At 44.2% G+C, this 21120-nt stretch overlaps 1 protein-coding gene across 3 annotated transcripts in view; it reads left to right on the top strand.

Annotated features, from left to right (window-relative positions):
* Positions 1 to 21120, top strand: part of LOC135373293 (protein FAM135A-like) — a 171011-nt gene that overhangs the window by 114731 nt on the left and 35160 nt on the right. For 2 of the 3 annotated variants that reach the window (XM_064606519.1, XM_064606517.1), the window contains 2 exons: positions 14101 to 14320; positions 19388 to 19441. In XM_064606519.1, the coding sequence (XP_064462589.1) occupies positions 14101 to 14320; positions 19388 to 19441 (274 nt within the window). The remainder of the gene's footprint in view (positions 1 to 14100; positions 14321 to 19387; positions 19442 to 21120) is intronic. The other variant, XM_064606518.1, reaches the window with a different exon arrangement.

The following is a 21120-nucleotide window of genomic DNA, read 5'->3' as shown; positions in this document are numbered from 1 at the left end:
TGGTCCCCCCCCCCCCCCATATATTATGTTCTCGGATTTGCACGATTTGTGTGGGTCGGTCCGTGGCAGGTCCCCCCCCCCCCCCCCCAGCCTCCCCGTGGCTACGCCACTGAACATCTCTGACTGGTAGCAAGACGGTCCACGTTCAACTCCTGGTGCTAGCACTGACTGGCTTTTTCATGAATTATTTGTTGGAAGTTTCGATGTGCTTTGGAACCATTTGTCAACCATTGTATCCTCATGACGTGATGAGGGTTTGTCAACCCAAAGAGACTCCCTTTCTGGCATGTGTCCTTATGGATGCTCATCACTGCAGAAAAAAAGAAAGAAAGAAAGGAAAAGCATTTAATGACAAGAAATGGATAGTCGCATTTACTGTATAATGATTGTGCACAACAGAAAGAATACTTTTGCACAGAAGGCTGTACTTCTTGATGTCTAACATCAAGTTACAAAATTCCAGAATATATGACATGTTGTAAGGTAGAGAATAAGTAGTGTTATTGAGTTGTCGAGTTGAGTTGAGTTGAGGGGGGAGTTGTACCCCCTTTTTATTTTATTATATATGATTATATAATTATCTTTATGTCTGTACCACCCCTCGCTCTCTACATTACAACATGTTTTATATATTCTGGGATTTTGTAACTTCATGTTAGACATTAACAAGAGCAGCCTTGTGCACGAAAGTCTCGTCTCATTAAAATTTAGATGCTCTCAACAGTCTTCTTTCTGTTGTGAATCTCTATCGCAGCATACCTGCACATTGCAGTTCTATGTACTGTGACTTTGCAGTAAGAGTATGGACTTTGGGTAAAAAGACTACACAGCACTGCTCAGGTATTTTTGCCTATCGAACAGTATGTATGTATGCAGTATGCACACAGTATTTGTGCACCGTACCCACTAAAAATGTAGTGAATGTGGCATTGCCCACGGTAATGCACCAAGTTGAACACAATTATTGTAGAATCCAGGTATTTTAGCTTACATGTCAAGCCAGTACCACACCAGTATCCAGTGTGAAGTTGTGACAAATAAATAGTTTCCATTTTTCTTAGCTCTCAGAACACAGACAGTGAATTAATAAGAGTAGACAATGTTAACATGAATTCTGGGCTATTCTTCAGTTAAAGATTCACAGATAGTAAAGGCACCTTCCTCAATGGACGTTGATGATACTGAAAATTCAAAAACGTTATCAGAGGCGACATCAGCTTCGGTGTGTCAAAGGATTGTATGTCCAACAGTAATCCAGCTCACAGTAACAAAAATGTGCAAAAGACAAATTAACTGAACTAATGTAACGTACCTTATATATCAGACAGTGAAGCTTGTAACACCCCATCCATAGGAACCAGTGTCCAGACACAAAAGTGCTTGGACTGGGAGATAGCAGCTAATCGGAATGGCGACCTTTGTTTTCCACCCTGAAAGCACAGGTTGTAACTTTGAGGGCAGATTTAAAAGTGGTGTCAAGATGTCTGCATGCGAGTGCACATGAAAAGTTGAACATAGATGAATACTCAAATTATATCATCACATTGTCATACCTGTTGGTGGACGTGGACTGCAACTAACGTGTCAGCAATTTCTTCATGACCAGATGCAAGCCAGATCATGCTTCATTTCCGCCTTCAGCGTGCACCTGTGATAATTCAGAAGTTAGATTATCAATAGTACTATTGTGTTGTTAATCGTGGTTATATCAGAGTAAGCGCAGTAGGACAGCTGCACAATCGATTCATTAAGCTTGCTATTTTTTATATCTGAACCTCGACTTACCTTTTTTTGCTCTCGTTTTTTGCCTTGATCCTCCGTGGCACGTTCAAAATGTTATGCGTCGGGCACCTCAGATTTTCATCAGACGATTTCGTGCCGAGATTCCAAATTGCCTCTGGAGTCGCGCGTAACCTATGATAACATTCGTGGACGAAATCCTTGCAGTGGAAATTAGCAGGCACCACTGTCAGCCAAGAGCTTCGCACTGCTTGGTCTTTTGGCAGCTTATAATAGGTAACACTTGAATGCTCCGATGAATTGTTCTAACACCGTAGCACACGTCGCATCTTCGACAACTTCGCCGTGGCATATTCACGAATCATATCGCTCCAGCCCATAAAAGGCAAGGTCACAACAAGGAAGTGCACTTTCCAAACGACGCTGTGCCAAAAAAAAAAAAAAAACATTCACATGCTTTGTTTCCGGATTAGCAACAACATAACAGCTGTTCGCTTATGTACGGTGCACAGAGGAGGAAACGAAAGAAGCCAAGCAGCCAAGCCAACAGTCCATGCCAAGCCAAAGACAGATAAACCGAGAGCAGTGACGTCGGTGCGCCCGTGCGCAGGGTTTGCCGACGGTCTGACGGCCGGGCGTGGAAACTAAAAAATCTGTTTTCTAGAAAACTACGAACAGTTGGAGCAAGATATTTCGCACACATATTCAGTGTTCGGTAATGAACACACAGCGCGAGTATCGCTCAGTTCTGCGGCACTTCAAAATCGGCATATCTGACCTTTAACACAGCAAGGTAGATGTGCACCCAATTCACACCCACCTATGAGGGGATCAGCCTCGAAGGGGTGTAATATGAGTGTAATCTGTGTGTATATTGCAAAATACAGCCCTCTTACAGTAACATAGGTGTAAAAAAAGTTTAGTATGTAGGCGTCCGTGAAGTCGAAAAAATATGAAGGCAAGACAAAACTGTTGTCCTGCATTACAATGCAAGTTCGCAGGTGAATCGCGATCCCAATAAGAGGCATGAATGTTCTGCATAGGAATCTCTCTGCACCCAGGTTTGTGAAAAAAATCAGTGGAGACATTTAACCAACATTCATTAACTGAAAAAATTGTGACATACATTCACACGCTCACACTCTTCTACACCGAAGCGTCGTGTTTTTATCGTGTTCAAGTGCCTCTCTTTCTAATTTATTATTGAGAATTAAATAGTGCGGCATAGACACGAGCTGATAAGCTCTTGCCTTCAAGCGGTCACAATAAACCAACGCCAGCTGTTACGAATAATTCGAAATTACCTTGAAATTACCTCACCACAAACTCTGCTATGCTTCTTCCATTCGCCCTGATTGTATACTTCCTGCTAACTACACCTCATCGAGGCTAGATCATTCCTGTAAAGAAGAGCCCATTCGTTGTCACAATTCACACTTCATGCACTCGTTTTTTCCCCAAAACTATATCCGACTGGAATGACCTGCCACAGTCACTCGTATCCACCACTAATTCTGCCTCATTTCGTCGTAATCTTGCTGAATTTCTTGAATGTTAAAGTAAGCGTGCATTAAGTTTGTTTGTGTATTTATGCATCCCCCCTCATGTATCGCCCCAGGAGGGCATTACATGAGGGGGTTGTCATAAATTAAATAAATAAATTAACTTACCCGAAATATTGAGATCAGAGTGTTCCCTCAGTATAGTTGGAGGACGGACTGTCACCAGTTAAGTCTGAAAGAAATAATCTTCAGTTTCGAACGGAAGAAAACTAAACGCAAGTGCAACATGACCTAGAAACGCAATCGCGTAAAGGTGAATTAATGGTATCGACCTGCAGAACATAATTTTCTTCGTCTGATGCAGTACGAGAGCTCGTTGTGCTGGAGGTATGGTCAATATTTCGGAAACGTGCTCAAAAACGTATACAACGCGCAGCCCGTTGCTTGCCGACATTTTCATGACTGATCGGCGGATGCAAACTGTGCACGGATCTCCCGACTGACAAGAGAGTTCTACGATGTCAACCATGGAGGAACAACAGATTCCAGATTCCAACAGATTTCCGTGGGACCCCTCTGGCGGTCGCTCCTGTCAAAACCGCCGTTACTTCCTGTCCACCACGTGAGTTTCGGTTTGGCAACACTTTGTTGCTCGCGCTGCTTTTCGTGCTTTTATGCTTTTCCAAAATCAGTTCCTCTTAAAATGTGAGCGCCATTGCGGAAACAACGTTTTGTAAATGTGCTCTTACCGCGGTTGCGGCTGTCGTTCAACAGAAAGCAGCTCTGCCAGGGGAATAACGTTCCATTCCTAGGTACGTACTTGACCGGTTGTTTCGTACCCATGTCTGTGAGAGTCATCTTGAATCGCTCCTTTGCAAGGTGGCGCTATGCTACAGCTGCAGATTCAATTGATTTCCTACATCGTTGTACAAATTTGATTACTGGCATGCTTTATCACTTCAGCAACAAACACACAAAACGCGGCCACGCCGTTACACAAACATCGCTGCCACGAATGATGTTTCTAGTCCTGCGTGGTTGTCCTGCAGACCCTGACCGGTCTTGTAGTAGAAGGGTCAACCAAGAGTAAACCTTCGAACGCACACTAATATAGTTGGACGCGCGGCGTTCATCACAATGCAGATATCTGAACTGCAAGACAAGACTCCCGTCGTCTGCTTTGGGAGCTGGCCTGCGCATGCTCTTGGGGTCACGTGAGCGGTTACGTGGTCGACAGGAGCATGCCAGAACGCAGTGCGAAGCTGACACGCCCGTCCCAATGGCGAAAAGTTGGAGGGGCCGCTCCTGTGTTTCCTTCCTCCATGATGTCAACGGTGCGTTCACACTGCCCATCATTCTAGACACCGGCCTTCTACAACACCATACATGTCACAATGTGTCACGGCCAAGGAGATAAACCGACAAACTCAATTGAAAATAAGCGGCGTCCGCTCAACTAACCACCACCGAGACGCCGACCGTTGCACGACGTGATGTGACCTGCAGCAATGACAGAGCTGCGAACTTGGGAACATTGCCACCTGCCACATCGTTTCCTAAGGCACTCAACAAGCAAAACAAAGAAATACGTCCTCTTTTCTTTCAATGAAAACGTGCTGGGAGCTTGGCAGTGATTTCCCCAGAAATTCACTGCTGGGGGGTGCCGAGCTTTCAAGGGGGGGGGAGGGCTATGCTTGGTGAAGGTTCCACTTGCGGAATTTTTCTTAGACACGGAAATAATCGTGGCACAATGCTGACATATCTGGACAGCTTTCCAGTTTTATTTGTACATGTTATTACGTTAGGACACAGTACATTAGAATACAGATTCATCATGAACGGCATTTCAACATTAAAGGGACCGAAAAGTGAATATAAACCTATCGAAACTATATGTTCAGCGAAAAGCTTGAACCTTCAAAAGTTCAAATATCAAAGAACTCCGCTGAAATCGTTGTAGTTTTTCTGTAATCGAATTTTCCATAATTGCATGTCCAGGGACCTAGTAGGAAACCGAGCAGTCTGTCAACAATTGCATGACCCCGCGCCATCTGTCGAGGACGCATGTAATACGCGCACTTCCGGGCGCTAATCCGGCGAAAACGAAAATGGCAGTGGGCATTTGTGACCACTTTCTACGTCAAGAATGTCGAGCCTCTTGAACATGAGTGCGCTGGAATTCCGCATTCGAGAACTGTCGCTCACACAGAAATGTTGTTCGTGCGTTAGCGTGCTGGAAAGTGTGTTCTTCGCAGCAGAAGATTCCTCGTCCAGAGATTAATCGGAGTCACATTCGTCCTCAGCAGTAGCTCACCGTGCCGTGAACATGGACTGCTTTGTGAAATTTCCATGTATCAGGCAGAAGCACTTGTGTAAGCCGAAACAAGCGCTGTTTTTTCGTCGTGCAGGTGTTAGTGTGTGAAATGCAAACGGACGGTACGGATGAATACTATGGTTTTTGTTGCCGAGAGGTAGAGAATGCGTGTGAAAAGCAGACAGACCATTGCATCAGAACTAACGAATATTTCGAAATACTGTGCCTTGACACCGACGTACTGCAAGTGTCTTTTACATACATCCGAGAAACCGAAGAACATGGCAACATACGCCGTGTGGTCTTTACGCGCTACTTGAACGGCAAACTGGACGGAAAACCCTTATTTCTGCAGGAAATTCCGTTATACCACCTGTCGGCCATTCACAAGAAGGATATGAGGTGCTCCGAGAAAATACAATAGAAAGTACTCCACTGGATCTTGATCTGCGTCATGCATGCTGTTAGGGATGCTTTCCCATCAGTGCGCTGACCTGTAGAAATGTTGTCAACATACATTCATTGTTTGCTGTAAGTTTTTCTCGTTGCTTTTTCTTTGCTGTCACAGCATATTATAATTACTAGTTTGTTCCTGGAGGGTTAAGAACCTGTGGGCATAGATGTATTTGTAGGTTATTCTCATGTCTCATGTGAGGAGTAAGTAAGATAATTTTCATCAGTGTCATTCAGCTGAACTGTGTTCATAACCTTTTAGTATACTTTTTAGTGACTACGTTTCCAAATGTCAACTAATAATTGAACCAAGATTGGGATTTAGCACTTAATTAACTCTGTTTTGCTAAACGGAGTACTTGTAACTGATTCATTGTCACGTCACCAACTAACATTTGTAAAGAAGGACTTGAGGGCTGACTTCAAGTATTATTAACCCTTGATTTGTGTTCAAAGTTAACCATGCACCATTGGTGTGCATAGTACTCCAATATATCCAATCCAATATCCAATATATCCATTGTATAATATAAGGGCAGAAGCAACATTTTGTCACAACTCAAACTATATCTTTCTTTTTTATTGTCCAGGGATTTAGGAAACAGAGTAGGACTTCGTGCCCACTGATGTTTTGACGTACTTGATAGAGTTGTAAAACCTGCAATAAAATAAACAAGAGAAGTGTAAACAGTTTCGTCTTTCCCTTTTGAATTTAACAAGCTAGTTATATTTTACCATTTGTTCACTTTTGTATTCTCTGTTGGTGAAAAGATTACAGGAACAATAATGCTGCAGATCGAGCGACGACCTGTCATCTTGATGAAGATCAGAACATTTCTTCAGGCATGCTAAGTGAGACAAAAGAAATGTACAATGAAGGTTGTACAAAAACAGCAAATCTCCGTCGACTAAAACTTTACATATGTGGATGTTACCACATCGTGTAGTTTCCATCCAAAAGTAGGACTAGGCAAGGTTGTTTGGTAGGTTGTTGGCATGTTGATGTGCTATACCGTTACAGCACATCAATATAGATGAGGGGCAAACACAGTAGACAGCGTGATGGCTGCAAACTCAAGTGAAGATTTATTCGACAGAACAAGAAACTGAAAGCATGAGTATAGAGAAAGGCAGTGCCCATGCAGTGTATGGTGAACCACATTAATTTCTGAGAAGGTAGGATCGGAAGAGCCATAAAGCGAAATGACAGTTGCGTCTGAGATAGGGGAACTCTGCAAATTTAGGACCAATATGATGTGGTAACCTTCACACTGTAGCTCTGACACACATTGAACAATTCCAGTAGTAGGGCTTCAAAGACCACGAACGTTTGCTGTTTCACTGGGCATTCAAGTGTGGAGGATGCATCTATAGAAAATTAATTAGCGTTCCTTAGTCATAAAGTCATGACTACATCTCAACAGGAAGTATTCTTGCACCCTTCAAACAAGCTAGTAGTTCTCATCGGTTTCTTCTCCCCTTGTTGACGTCATACTAATGTTCTGCACCTGTCCAAAGACTCAAAAAAATGTCACAAAGTCTGCAACACGTAACAAATCTAGTGCTTCAATCTGTGGACTTTGCATACCTGCTTTCAGCTATTTCTGTCATGTCAACTTGAGTGCCTGGATCACAGACACACGAAACAGTTTTGTGCCACTTCAACACTGGAAGGCCCCTAAAATTAAATTTGTTGATGTTGACAATGTTGAGTACGGGACAAGTAGGATAACATAAGTTAAATGGAATACGTCGTCGCTATATTATAATTTATACATGTGTGATGCCTGTACATACCTAAGACGTTGTGTTGAACTCGTCACCTCGGTGAAGCAAAGTCAATGGGTATTGAGCACCAGTGTGCTTCGGACGTCTTCGCAATTCGCCTTGTACGGCATCTTCGTAGTCATCGGCAGCAAAATGAGCTCAGCACACACGACACGACTGCTACATCTAATAACCGAGTGTTTAGAACCACATTCGTTTTCGCGCACTCTCCTGTTGAATCTTGTGGTAGAAAACGCCCGCCGCCGATGGTGAACATGATTTTTGCATCCCCGAACACCAAAACTACACCAGGCATATGTAGGTCTCTCGAATAATTGACACAACAACCACGAACATGCCATTCACTTCTCTTCGCGCGACCAACACGACCACCCACGACGTAAACAATAAACGCGATAACACAGACGGCCTTGCAGATGGCGCGGCGGATCGTAGGATCGTAGCTCGTAGCGGCGAAGTAGCTGAATGCTTTGTTAACGTAAAAGCTATGGAAGTGAGCGTCATTTTTAAAATGTCGTTTAGCTGTAAGATAATGTGCGTCAGCTTTGTTCTCTAAAAAATTAACTCTCACGTGGTAAGGGTTGACCAATCCCTGGGAGCCCTGGACCTGAAACCCAAGTTGCTCGTTTTCGCCGTTCGCTGGCAGCACCGTCCATGTTCCGGCAGTCTTCAAAATATTTATACGTAAAAAATATGCGGAATTGAGAAGTAATGCTTTCTGTATCTTATCAAACAACGATGTTGTGCACGACAGTGGGCAAAAATATGGGGGTTATTTTTCACTTTTCGGTCCCTTTAAGATGCATAATCACACGACCGACAAAGAAGGAAGACTAGCTCAATGAATACCTAGCAACCAACGGTGAAAACCTTAGTCGAAAAAAGCAGAATACCACCCTTGATTGAGTTGAGCGTAAATGGTTCTTGATGATCCACATTGAGTTTGCGTGCCCGCACGCATTTTTGCTCGTATATGCGCGCAATATATGCGTTGAACAGTCACTTTCAAATGATTTTGGACAAATGCATGGTACGATCATATGCATGTCTGTGGTCCTACAGCCCTAGTTTGACAGAACAGGATGTAATTCGCTGCGCCGGACTCACTACCAGAACGTGTTGGTGGCCAGCTGGCTGGGGTGACCTGAGAAATTTCAGGGGGGGGGGGGTTGCAAAAATGCAGGGAGGGTGTACACCCTCCCCTCCTGGGGGGAGTGTAGAGAAATCCTTGGAGCTTGGTGTCTTTCTCTTGTTATTGCATTCTTTTTGTTGTTGTTAACGTTTCGGTGGCGGATAAAGCTGGCAGACAATTAACAACAGCAGCAAAATATGCGCCTTTTATCCGTCCTTTATCCGCCACCGGCCTTAGAGTGCACCTGCAGGGCGAGAGAGAGAGACGGTTAGCGACGCAGGTGAGAGCGACTGCAAGCCACACCTAAGCAAGAAAGGCGTATTGGCTTCCGCGGCACAAATAGGCATCACGTTGCTTTCCGTGGACAACTTCCCTTTCGTGAAGCGTTAGACCTTGATTTGTGCCGGGTCGGGTAAAATGACTTGTAACACCTCGTATCGCCTACAAATTGACTAGGAAAATGCTTAAAATAGGCGGCTTTTTCATCGCAAGCTGCATAGTAAGCATATTCGGATTTATAGTATATGCCACAGCGGCCGGGAACGCCCTGACGCTCAATGCCGTGGCACTGCGCTGCTGCTGCTGTGTATACATTTGGGCGTCGTAGACCTGTAGAGCCAATAGTAGTCGTTGTTCCTCATTCGTCTTAATGTATTTTGCGGTTTCTATGTGTTTACTTGTCCTGTACGTCTGGGTCGCGTTCCAAGTACACTCTAAATCGTTTCACACCTCTAAAGGTGTAAAATAGGTGTATTAACAAAGATCACACCCCTTTCACATCCTACAACTTTATTTTGGAAGTTCCTGAGGCTGTAACAATGGTGTACTACACCCTCAGGTGAAATATTGTGATAAGTGTGTCGCCTGGGTGTAGAAAGGGAGTATGTTTATTTTCGTTCACATGAACAAAAGTAAATATATAAAACAACAGGGAACGGGAAGCTACATTACAAAAGTGCATGGCGTGCATTTACAACACGTCTACCATCCAGTAATGTATGCAGGTTTAGAAAATATGTTGAGATAGTGCTTAAATTTATTAAAACACTTTGCTCCTCATTGCAAGCCAGAAACAAATACATGATAGTGCTCATCATACTCAACTGTAGTTGATGTTTGTATGAGAAAAATGGTATCAGAGTTAATAATATATATGCCTGTAATCTCAACGAACACGGGTAAGTCCTCCTCTCAAGATTCTTTGGCAACAACACAGCCAACAGCAAATGTGTTATCATTATCAACTGCACTTTTCACATAGACTATAGAATCTCTTTGAATATCACGGTCATGAATGTAACTCTGACTTGCTTCTGGGGCATGTTGAAGTAGTATCTCCTTGGAACCATCAGTATGTGGCATTTCTGATGAAGGGCTGCGACCCCACATACATTTGATAAAATTGATGTCTTCTTGCTAATGAAAGGGTTATGTTCTTAAAATGCCGAGTTTTTCTAGCAACATCTTTAAAATGCTGGTGTTTCCCTTCAAAACGCATACACCATACAGCTAGGAGAGGAACCAAACAGCCTGATGGGTCGCGGATAATGAACAATGTAATACATTGTACAGGGGTTAGCTATTTGTGGGTACAACACTGCAAAGCTTTGAAGAAACGAATAAATGCAACGTTCAAAGTAATGAACATGCATATGGGGGAGGTGCCTGCTCATGAGAAGGTCTACAATTTCACGAAAAGCTATATACAGCTGCCATGCTTCATTGCCATGCACACCTGCCATGCCATACGTGATTTTCTGTATGTCGGCTGTGCATGTTTACACACATATTTAATCACCTTGATGTGCATACATATATGGACCTCAATGTGATTATATGCAATATGCTGGTAATTGTGAATACACAGTTACCAGCATATTGCCACGAGTTTTATTCGGCGTTACAGCCTTTACACCCCAATTGCCATGAGGGTGTTAAAATACACCTTAAAAGGTGTGCGCCATGAACATTTTGATCTACACCCTTTAAGGTGTAAAACGATTTAGAGTGTACTTCATATTCCATTGATCATCCCGTCCTCAACGTCCATGTTGCAGTTCCGTATAGACGGTTTGTCCGCGACATTCTGCGACATTCTTGGAGAACCACGTCTTGGTTCTCCAACTCTTGTTCATCTCTACAGCCGTCGAAAGTGTCGACGCATTCGCTAGCTGGTGTGTAAGGTGTATTTGCATATATTGGGCAAGACGTTGTGTTTCTCCGTCGGAACTGGGATAAAAAAGGCGCACTGTGCCTGGAACATGCCCTCTGCCCGAGTGGTACCCTTGCGCGCTGCTCATGTTTGCGCTCCGCAGGTCTCTTTCCAGTTCTGAAGCGCTCGGCTTGCTCTCTAGGAATAGCTCACGGTCAGGATAGTACTCTGCGTCGTGCTTCTTGGGCGTCTTGGAAAATTTGTGGTTGAGGAGGTATTGGTACTTCCGGTAACAGGGTCTAGTGTTATGGCAAAAAGATTTATCGGTAAGATACAATTGAACTTGTCGATGGGTGATACGATAGGTGATGTAGGATATGGTGGGTGAAGTCGATGGTACGACTTCGAACCCCCTCCCTCGGGCTAAAGTAAAATTTCGAAACCGGACACCGGACTGGATTTTTATGTGACGGTCAATCCACAAGGATCATCCTCGATAACCAGAAAAAAAAAGTTATAAAGCAGCCATGTGACGAATCCCTCACAGCTACAGCGAGAAACATTCCATATAGGCAAAATCAGATCTCCTAATGGAGGAGAGGGGCTATGAAGCTAACCCGCCGACTGTGTCGTCTCGAAACGGTGATTTTAACTTGTTGGCAGTGACAGCTTTTGTATAGATGAATCAGACAGGTCCGTATCTTCACTACACATAGCACGCTGCTATCCAACCATCATCCCCAATGATAACGTCCTCGCTCCTGATTTGTTGATAACGGGAGGCGGAGTCGATTATGTGGACCATTATGTACTTCATTATGGCTATAAAATAGGCTCCGCCTCCGGTTTTCGACAAATTGGGGACGAGAACTTTGTCATTCAGGTTGAAGCTTGGCTATAGGAGTGTGTCATGTGGTGAGTTCATTTTCAAGAGTATCAAGAAGAACGTTATGTGTACCTCAGCGTTGGTGTCTGATTGGGTGCTACAATTCTCCAGATGATGAAACAATGGATAGAGGCATCTCGATGGCAGTGCGTCTACTCGCCCGTATCCGAAAAAAAAAAGTGCGTTTTGTATTAACGCTGCACACGTTATGAAGGAGAAGTATTGTACATTGCAAATAGAATTACGAAGCGTGGAAGAACAATATTACACCTATTACTCCCGTAACTAAATGCATATCACTCTAAATCCTGTGACGGACATGTGCCAGTTAAAAAAGTTCCCTCAGAAAGTGCAGCCGGTACACAGCCGTAACCGTCTGGAAGCAGCCGTAACGGTTATCAAAAAGCAAGCACAGCGATCCTCATCGCCAAATTTCAGCAGGTACAAAGCCGTCACGTTGGTATGAAACGGCTTTGTGCCCGCTGAATAATATGTGTGCCCCCTGAACCTTGTACTCGTGTGCTTGTTGAATAATGCGTGTGCCGACTGAATATGCGTGCCTTCGTTGGAGCGTACTACTTTGTTCCGCGCTCCGCCGGTGAGGAGTGACACGGAACAACGTATTCTCCCACAGTACTACGTTCCTTCCCGCTTCCCGCTTTCTTGACGCTGTCTGCGTTGCAACCTCGCCTTTGAGAAGGAGGACACCTTGCTTTTTAAGTACAGGTCTCATGTTTGCTTAAGGTAAGCCAACCCAGCCGTGATGCATCGTACGACGCCTGCGTTTTACTCGTGTTTAACAATCGAAGTACATTCTGTTGCAGACGGTGGACGCATTGCAAATGGCGGCAGGAGAGGATCGGCTGCGTCGGTGAAGCGACGATGTACATTCCAAGCGAGGTTAATTGTATTCTTTCGTTATAGGTGACCGCAGGACTGTATCGATTGCGAGGAGGTGAGTTACAAAATGGAGTACTATTCCAGCATTAACGTTGGAATAATACCAGCGTGATATTCACCTCGATTTCTTTACAGGTTTCCTGTCTCAACGGTCAAACATACGCGTGAAAGATAGCAACTGCTTCTCGCATGGAATTGGTGTCTGTTGCCACTTGTTGGACAATTGTTCCTCGGCCATTTCGTTTGAGGAATCGTCGTGTTCGTCACTAAGGATCTTCATTGAGCTTTCAGTGCCAGCCTGTTCGAAGTTTCGAGGATTGTGTGTTCGGCGTTTGGAGGACTGCCTGGTGTATCGGATGGGTTGTGTGTCCGTGCAACGTGTGATCCATATGTGTGTGTTGGGATTAGTGAACCGTGTATGCTTTCCATTCGGCAAACGATGATGTACTGGATGCAATTTAAAGGTATGTGCAAGCCAATAAAATTTGGTGTTTCATGTTCGATGTGCTTGCAGCATTTTCTTCCTTGCTTTTTCTTTTTTTGCGAAGCGTGGAGGTAATTTTTCTGTTAGGGAACTCGAGAGGCAATGTGTTTCTCGTATTAGTGGGTACAAGTAACCCTTCGATGCGTCCGGTACACTGTGGCTCCTGGCGTCAGCAGGGATGTCGGACCAGTTGCTTCAGGGGGCACATGGCACCTGCAGCTTTCGCAGGCACCGCGTGCCCCTTGAAGTCATGTGGCACATTTTTATTTAAAAATGTGCCAGTTGATCAGACGGCACCTATCCGTCACTGGGTTTAGAATGTAGGTAGGAGTTCTTACCTCCGTTAACATACTCACTGGTATGTCGTTTAATACCCTAGTCAGACGGCAAAGCTAAGTCCGTTAGCGAAACGGCGGTTACTTCACCTGTAGTCCAACCATCATTTCGAATGACACCGTTCTCTGCCCATATTTGTCGAAAACGGGAGGGACACGCTTTTTTCGTGACAGTTACGTCATTCATAATTGCTACAAAAAAGGGCGTACGCCTCCTGTTATCAACAAATCAGGACAGATAACTATACCATTCGTGGTGATGGTTGGCAAGGAGCGTGCTATGCGATGAAGTTCATTTCTAAGAGTGCAGGTGAAGTAACCGCCGTTTAAGGGACTTACGTTTGCAGTCTGACTATACGGTATAAGATGGATAAAAGCTTCGCTGCAAAGTTATGACACGATTGTGCCTTACAGCCGAGGACAAGCGTCATCAAAGCAATGCAGGAGAAGACGCTGATATGCGCACACTGGACATACTTTGCCGAGGTCATTTGAAGCACGACTGTCGTGAAAACCAAGAGCTCAAGGAACTCCGCACACCCATGCTTTTTGCTTCGAAAGCGGCTGTAGAAATTGGGACCAAGGCTCCAGCACGAAACGAGCCCAGCAAGAACAACAAGAAGGCGTTTCATGGGTGAGTTTAATAATGTGTTATGCCGGTCAATGTTAAATGAGGTAGTATCAACTCCTAGCTATGCACTTTCCTGTACATTCTCTTGAAAAAGGTAGCATCAACGCTATTTGGAATTGAATGCTGTAGGCAACCGGGTATTATGTTAGACTGCTGCTCAAAAAATAAGTTTCCCACTTGTTTAGAGGATGCTCCATACGCATCAATTATATTGTGACACAGAAGAATTTCTGTTATGTGAAATTGCGAGAAGTATGTTAGGCGTCAACAAAACCGGCGTTACGGTGCCGTCAGCAATAGCTCACTGCTGGTCTTGACTGACTGCATACTCGCCAGCATTAAAGTGCAATATGGCTGTGGACACCGGGATGTACGGCTTCGTCCAAACTTAGCTTGAACACGGCGCCGGCCTGCGGAGCAAGAGGGACGACACCCTAGCGGCTCTAACTGGAATTATCGGGAGAGAGCGTTGAGGGCTGTCGTACTCGCATCACGGGGATGCCTGTCTGAGAACTGGTGCTCCGTTTCGAATGGGCAATGATAGGAGACGCAAAGCTTCAGCTTGTTTGTAGTGATTACGTGACTTTGTGCCATCTGATATCGCTAATCGCTGTTAAGCAACATCAGTTGCCTCAAACTGCCGTTTCCTTGCTATTAACTGCGCGGGAGAAGGTTTGTGCGTTCAAGCGCTACAAGATAATTTCACTCGCATAACGAACCCGAGTTATTCTTGAAGCAGCATGGATGCGGTAATGGACAGTGAATATGTGAATAATGCGAGCGAGTAACCACATTGTGACGTCGCATGGAAAATTTCATTATTTCGATGTATAGCAAGCTGCTCATCCTCGTTGTTGTTGTTTGAAGAAATAAAGGGTAGAAGGGAAGAAAAATAAAGAGTATCACTCATAAGAGCGCCGGGTATTCCACGTTATTTATTTATATATTTATTTAGAATACGTTAAAGACCCAAACGGGTAACACATAACGGAGAAGTTGGGCGACGATAACATTGTGAAAACGGAAAAAGTAAATAACATGATCGGCAAACAACAAAAGAAACGTCAAATATACTTTAAAAAAGCAAACAGAACACTAAAGTCATCAAGACATAATGCAAAAACCAAAAAGGATGTACACATATAGATCCCGTAAACAACAATGCGAGAGAAAAAAAAAAAAACGTAAGTATTTAGTGAACGTGTTTAACTTCTTCGCTAGCACACTGAGACACAAGGGGAATCACTGGGAGAATGGAACAAGCTTCTCAACTGGCTGGCCATCGCGAACATATGATACAACGTGGCGCGGAATGCGGTGCTTTAAGCAACAATACGTTTTCCAGCATAATGCATTTACGTGTATTATTATTATTCCATTGTTTTCATTCTATTGCTAATTCCAATCAATGTGACGCCACTACAGCAATATGATGCATACCAATAACAACGGCGCTGACAATCACTATCAGATGGTGAAGATTTCAATCGCCCGCAGCAATCTCCAGAACAGACTGGAACGATGTGCAGATATCAACTATCCACGTAAAAGTCAGCGCCTTTTCGAAGCGGAGCACCAGTTCTCAGACGGGCACCCCCGTGATGCGAATAGGACAGCCCTCAACGCTCTCTCCCGATAATTCCAGTTAGAGCCGCTAGGGTGTCGTCCCTCTTGCTCTGCAGGCCGGCGCCGTGTTCAAGTTAAGTTTGCACGAAGCTGTACCTCGGAGGGAAAAAGGGAGAGGAGGAACGAGATTAAGCTGCATAAACCGCATTTTACTGCTGTCGTGAAGCAATCCCCGTTTCATCCACGTTCTCAAGATGGGGCACTAGGAGGTTGTGCGCCTTGCCACACCGTCTCATGCACGTTTAGACGTTTGGTTTCGCACACAAATTATAAATAAATAAACAAATATATATATATATATATATATATATATATATATATATATATATGTAGTATATATAGTATATATATAGTATATAGTATCTGTTTCTCTACGTGCAGCCATAGAAGCCATATTAATCTGTAAGTTTGAATTTCAAACACGTCTAGTATCATTTATTTGTTTCTTTAATGGCTTTTTTCCCTGCATTACAATTCACTGGCTTGCACTGTGACATTGAGGAGTGCTCAGTCACCCTCCCAGGTGTATATCGCTCGCTGAGTGACCCCTGGTTTGCCAATTCGGAACGATGCGCAGCTACCCAGGGCCGATGAGCCGCAAACACGGCGAAACACGTGTCCTCTGGTGCTGCCGCATCGTTCCATGAGTATCTGTTTCTGTACGTGCAGCCATAGAAGCCATATTAATCTGTAAGTTTGAATTTCAAACACGTCTAGTATCATTTATTTGTTTCTTTAATGGCTTTTTTTCCTGCATTACAATTCACTGGCTTGCACTGTGGCATTGAGGAGTGCTCAGTCGCCCTCCCAGGTGTATATCGCTCGCTGAGTGACCCCTGGTTTGCCAATTCGGAACGATGCGCAGCTACCCAGGGCCGATGAGCCGCAAACACGGCGAAACACGTGTCCTCTGGTGCAGCCGCATCGTTCCATGAGTATCTGTTTCTCTACGTGCATCCATAGAAGCCATATTAATCTGTAAGTTTGAATTTCAAACACGTCTAGTATCATTTATTTGTTTCTTTAATGGCTTTTTTTCCTGCATTATATATATATATATATATATATATATATATATATATATATATATATTTGTAACTCAAACGTCACCATGCCAGTCCTGGACAGCTGTTTCGGCCTTGTTGGGCCTCATCAACAGGACGCAGGCAGGCAACGTTTGAGTGGATGGCATCAGACGGTCACGTAACACGTGATTCCTCCCGTCAGGGTGAGATAACTCACTCACTGAAAGCCCAGTGCAAGGCCAGTGAAGTATAAAATGAAAAAAATAGCCGGAGCTCTTTGGCTGCACGTATAGCATATGTTTGTAACTCAAACGTCACCATGCCAGTCCTGGACAGCTGTTTCGGCCTTGTTGGGCCTCATCAACAGGACGCAGGCAGGCAACGTTTGAGTGGATGGCGTCAGAAGGTCACGTAACACGTGATTCCTCCCGTCAGGGTGAGATAACTCACTCACTGAAAGCCCAGTGCAAAGCCAGTGAAGTATAAATTGAAAAAAAAAAATAGCCGGAGCTCTTTGGCTGCACGAGGACGAAGCCCTTGAGAAAACGTTATGAGGAGCGCCCTATCACGTGTACAGCTTTTCTCTCCCATGTTCTCCTTGTTAACGACAGCCTAGTATTTTTCCCCTCAGTCCTGTTGAAGACGACGCTGTCGTCGAAACGTTGACTCCTTTATGTAATGCCAGTTTCCCCATAGTCTAGTTTTGCGAGTTTTAAAATGTAATACATTGTAGCCCCATACTAATTCAAGACCCCTATCATTATATAATGCTGACCTCCCCTTAGTCTAGTTTTATCATTGTTTAAATGTAATAAATTGTAGTCTCGTACGAAATCCTTAAAGCTTCTGAATCCCTTCGTTACATTTTGCATATATATATATCGTTATCGGGCGTTATCACAGAAAGACATTCAGCCTAATTTCGGCAGTACCAATCAGAGATTGCAACACGTCATTGTAACATAGGATTTAAAATTACCCCTGTCAGCACAATGTAATCAGAACTGTTTTTACGAGATCTCAATAAGATATCGCACTTATCTTACGGATAAGTGCGATATATATATGTATATATATATATATATATACAATTGGATCGTGCACTCCCAGCCGAGGACAGCTGTTTCGCTATACTTGGAGCTCGTCAGCCCGGCGCAGGGAAGTGACACGATTCTGGGTCGGCGGTAACAGTTCGTCTCGGCGAGACATCAATCTTCCACGGTTTTCAGCGCCATTTTTTCTTTTTCCTTACGTCGGGCTATTTTTCCTTTGTATATGTACTTGCTGGCTTGCACTGCGGGCTCCACAGGCGGCGCCGTCATCGTGGAACATTGACGTCTAGCCGAGACGCACTGTTAACGCCGACCCAAGATCGTGTCATTTCCCTGCGCCGGGCTGACGAGCTCCAAGTAGAGCGAAACAACTGTCCTCGGCTGGGAGTGCATGATCAAATTGTAAACATATGCTCAACGTGCAGCCACAGAGCTTCGGCTATTTTTCCTTTACTTTCCTATATATATATATATATACCTATATAGAGAGGAAAAATAGCCGAAGCTCTGTGGCTGCACGTTGAGCATATGTTTACAATTTGATCATGCACTCCCAGCCGAGGACAGTTGTTTCGCGAACACAGTTGTATAGCGAAACAGCTGTCCTCGGCTGGGAGTGCACGATCCAATTGTATATATATATATATATATATCTCGCACTTATTCGTAAGATAAGTGCGATATCTTATTGAGATCTCGTAAAAACAGTTCTGATTACATTGTGCTGACAGGGGTAATTTTAAATCCTATGTTACAATGGCGTGTTGCAATCTCTGATTGGTACTGCCGAAATTAAGCTGAATGTCTTTCTGCGATTACCCTTACACAGCCATGAATATTTCACTCGGAACATGGAAATATTTGCCGAAAAATTTGCAGTAATGTGGCATAAGAGCAGATGGACTATGTCGGGGATTGCAAGCATCTCACTCGAACTATATTATGTAGCCCTCGTCCTTAGTGGTTTATCATATCACATGTGTCATGGTATGGTATGGTGGAATGGTATGCGTTCTGAGTGGGCTATATGCTATGCTACACTCTTAAAGGCAGATACACATGCGGGATACATTCGCACCACTTCGAAAATTGGGAAGGAGAGTATTATAGAATAGCCAACTATTCGTAAAAGCCCTCCTTTTGGGGGTTGCGTCATGACAGGCCGTCGTCTTAGCAGATCAACGTTTGATAATATGAGATGTCGGACGCTGCACGCAGAGTATTCAAAGTGAGAAAAGGTTTCATTAGGGAACATGACACGCAGTCATTCAGCCAGTGCTACAGTAATGTGTCCCCCGATTACGCATTCAGTGGCTGTATATTTTTGCCACCTTCGTTCTGTGTTGAAACGTAGTCTTCCTTTGCAGGTTTGTAAAGGCTAGGAGGAACATCCGGATGATTACCGACATTCCATGGTTTATGTAAGGGGACCAATCTAAAATTTTCTCGTTTCTGCCTCGTAAAATTGTTGACGTAGGCTGGCCGATGTTGCTCAGCTCGCTTCTTTGGGAAAAGCGGGAACGTTGTTCAGTCACTCTGTCTCAATGCAGTGAATAAGGTGAATTATAGGTTCAGACACATTTTTATTCATATTTTTTGGTAACCTGTCTCCCAGGTGCGCCGACCAGCCTTGGTAAAATAGTCATCATTTATTTATTTATTTTAGCTGGTGATTGTGCTTCTCACCCGTTCAACCTAGCGCACTGAAGACGTCAAACGTATATACTGAATTTGAAGATTTGAAGATAGGAAGTCCGTTACAATGCGGATCAAAGGAATAAAACTGGAAAGTTGGTGAATCGCATTCGCCTCTGTGTGGCTTTTACATCGCAGTGGCGTTACCGCATGAGGCATGTTGACTCTCCCCAATGCAGTCACTGCGGTGCTGTAGCAGGCCTAGAGCATATTCTTCTCCATTATCCATATTATCAACCTTCACGAACCGTACTCTCACGGTCCCTTAATGAGCTGGACTCTTGCCCCCCCCCCCCCCCATCTCTCTCGCGAAATTGTTTGGTACCTGGCCACATCGAGCTCACCAACGCCCTCAAGGCTCTCTTCACCATCCTGGATACAGTAGGACTTCGATTCTTATTGTGAAGGGGCTTATTATTTAATTCCTCCCATCAATACTAGCAATGGGGTAGAGTGTCGCCCCTGGCGATGAAACTCGACATTCATCATCTCCTAATAAAGTTGTTGTTTTGTCCTATTTTCTATACTCAAAGGCTCGACAGCAGCACACTCTTAAAAATGAACTTCACCACATAGCACGCTCCTAGCCAACCATCACCCCGAATGACAACGTTCTCGCCCCTGATTTGTTGAAAACGGGAGGAGGAGCCTATGTTGTGCCATTATGCACGGCACAAAATAGGCTCCTCCTCCCGTTTTCAACAAATCAAGGGCGAGAACGTTGTCATTCGGGATGGTGGTTGGCTAGGAGCGTGCTATGTGGTGAAGTTCATTTTTAAGAGTGTAGGAGCGTGCTATGTGGAGAAGTTCATTTCTAAGAGTGCAGACTTGCACCTTATTTCACAGAACTACACACACGAACACGCCAAGGACAGATTAAGAAAAGATCGAGCTAAAGATAATGTAATAGAGGATTTAGAGATAAGAATATGATCGTGAGCGATGTATAGAGGGTGCAATCTAAACACAAATCTAAACATACAACTCTGCACGCTGTGCACCAACCATTTCCACATTTGATAGGGCTATCGTTTCTTATTCGAAGAGAGAGGGGGCCTACTCCTTTTTGTGTCAATTTGGATATATGAGAACTGAGACAAAAAAGCGTACACCTTCCTCTCTCATCGAATCGTTTTTAGAGTGTAGGATAACTTCGTGATCACATAAACGCTCTTCAACGTGCGCTACAGCAGTCTCAGCACACACTGTCAAAAGTTGGTCGCTGAAGACGACATTCGGATAGCTTTCAGTAAGTTCTTAAACCGGTGAATAACGGTTAAAGGAATTACGGGCGCACCATTTGTTTCTCAGCCTTGTCCAATACAACCCAACCTCAGCGCACTCAACACACGTATCGGGGAAGTACCGTCACATCCCCGAGAATGACGTTTAAAAGCTTTCCTTA

This window comes from Ornithodoros turicata, unplaced genomic scaffold (assembly GCF_037126465.1).
Source record: "Ornithodoros turicata isolate Travis unplaced genomic scaffold, ASM3712646v1 Chromosome23, whole genome shotgun sequence".
NCBI lineage: Eukaryota > Metazoa > Arthropoda > Arachnida > Ixodida > Argasidae > Ornithodoros > Ornithodoros turicata.
Note: the sequence above shows the minus strand (reverse complement) of the source record. Positions and strands in the feature narration are given on the sequence as shown.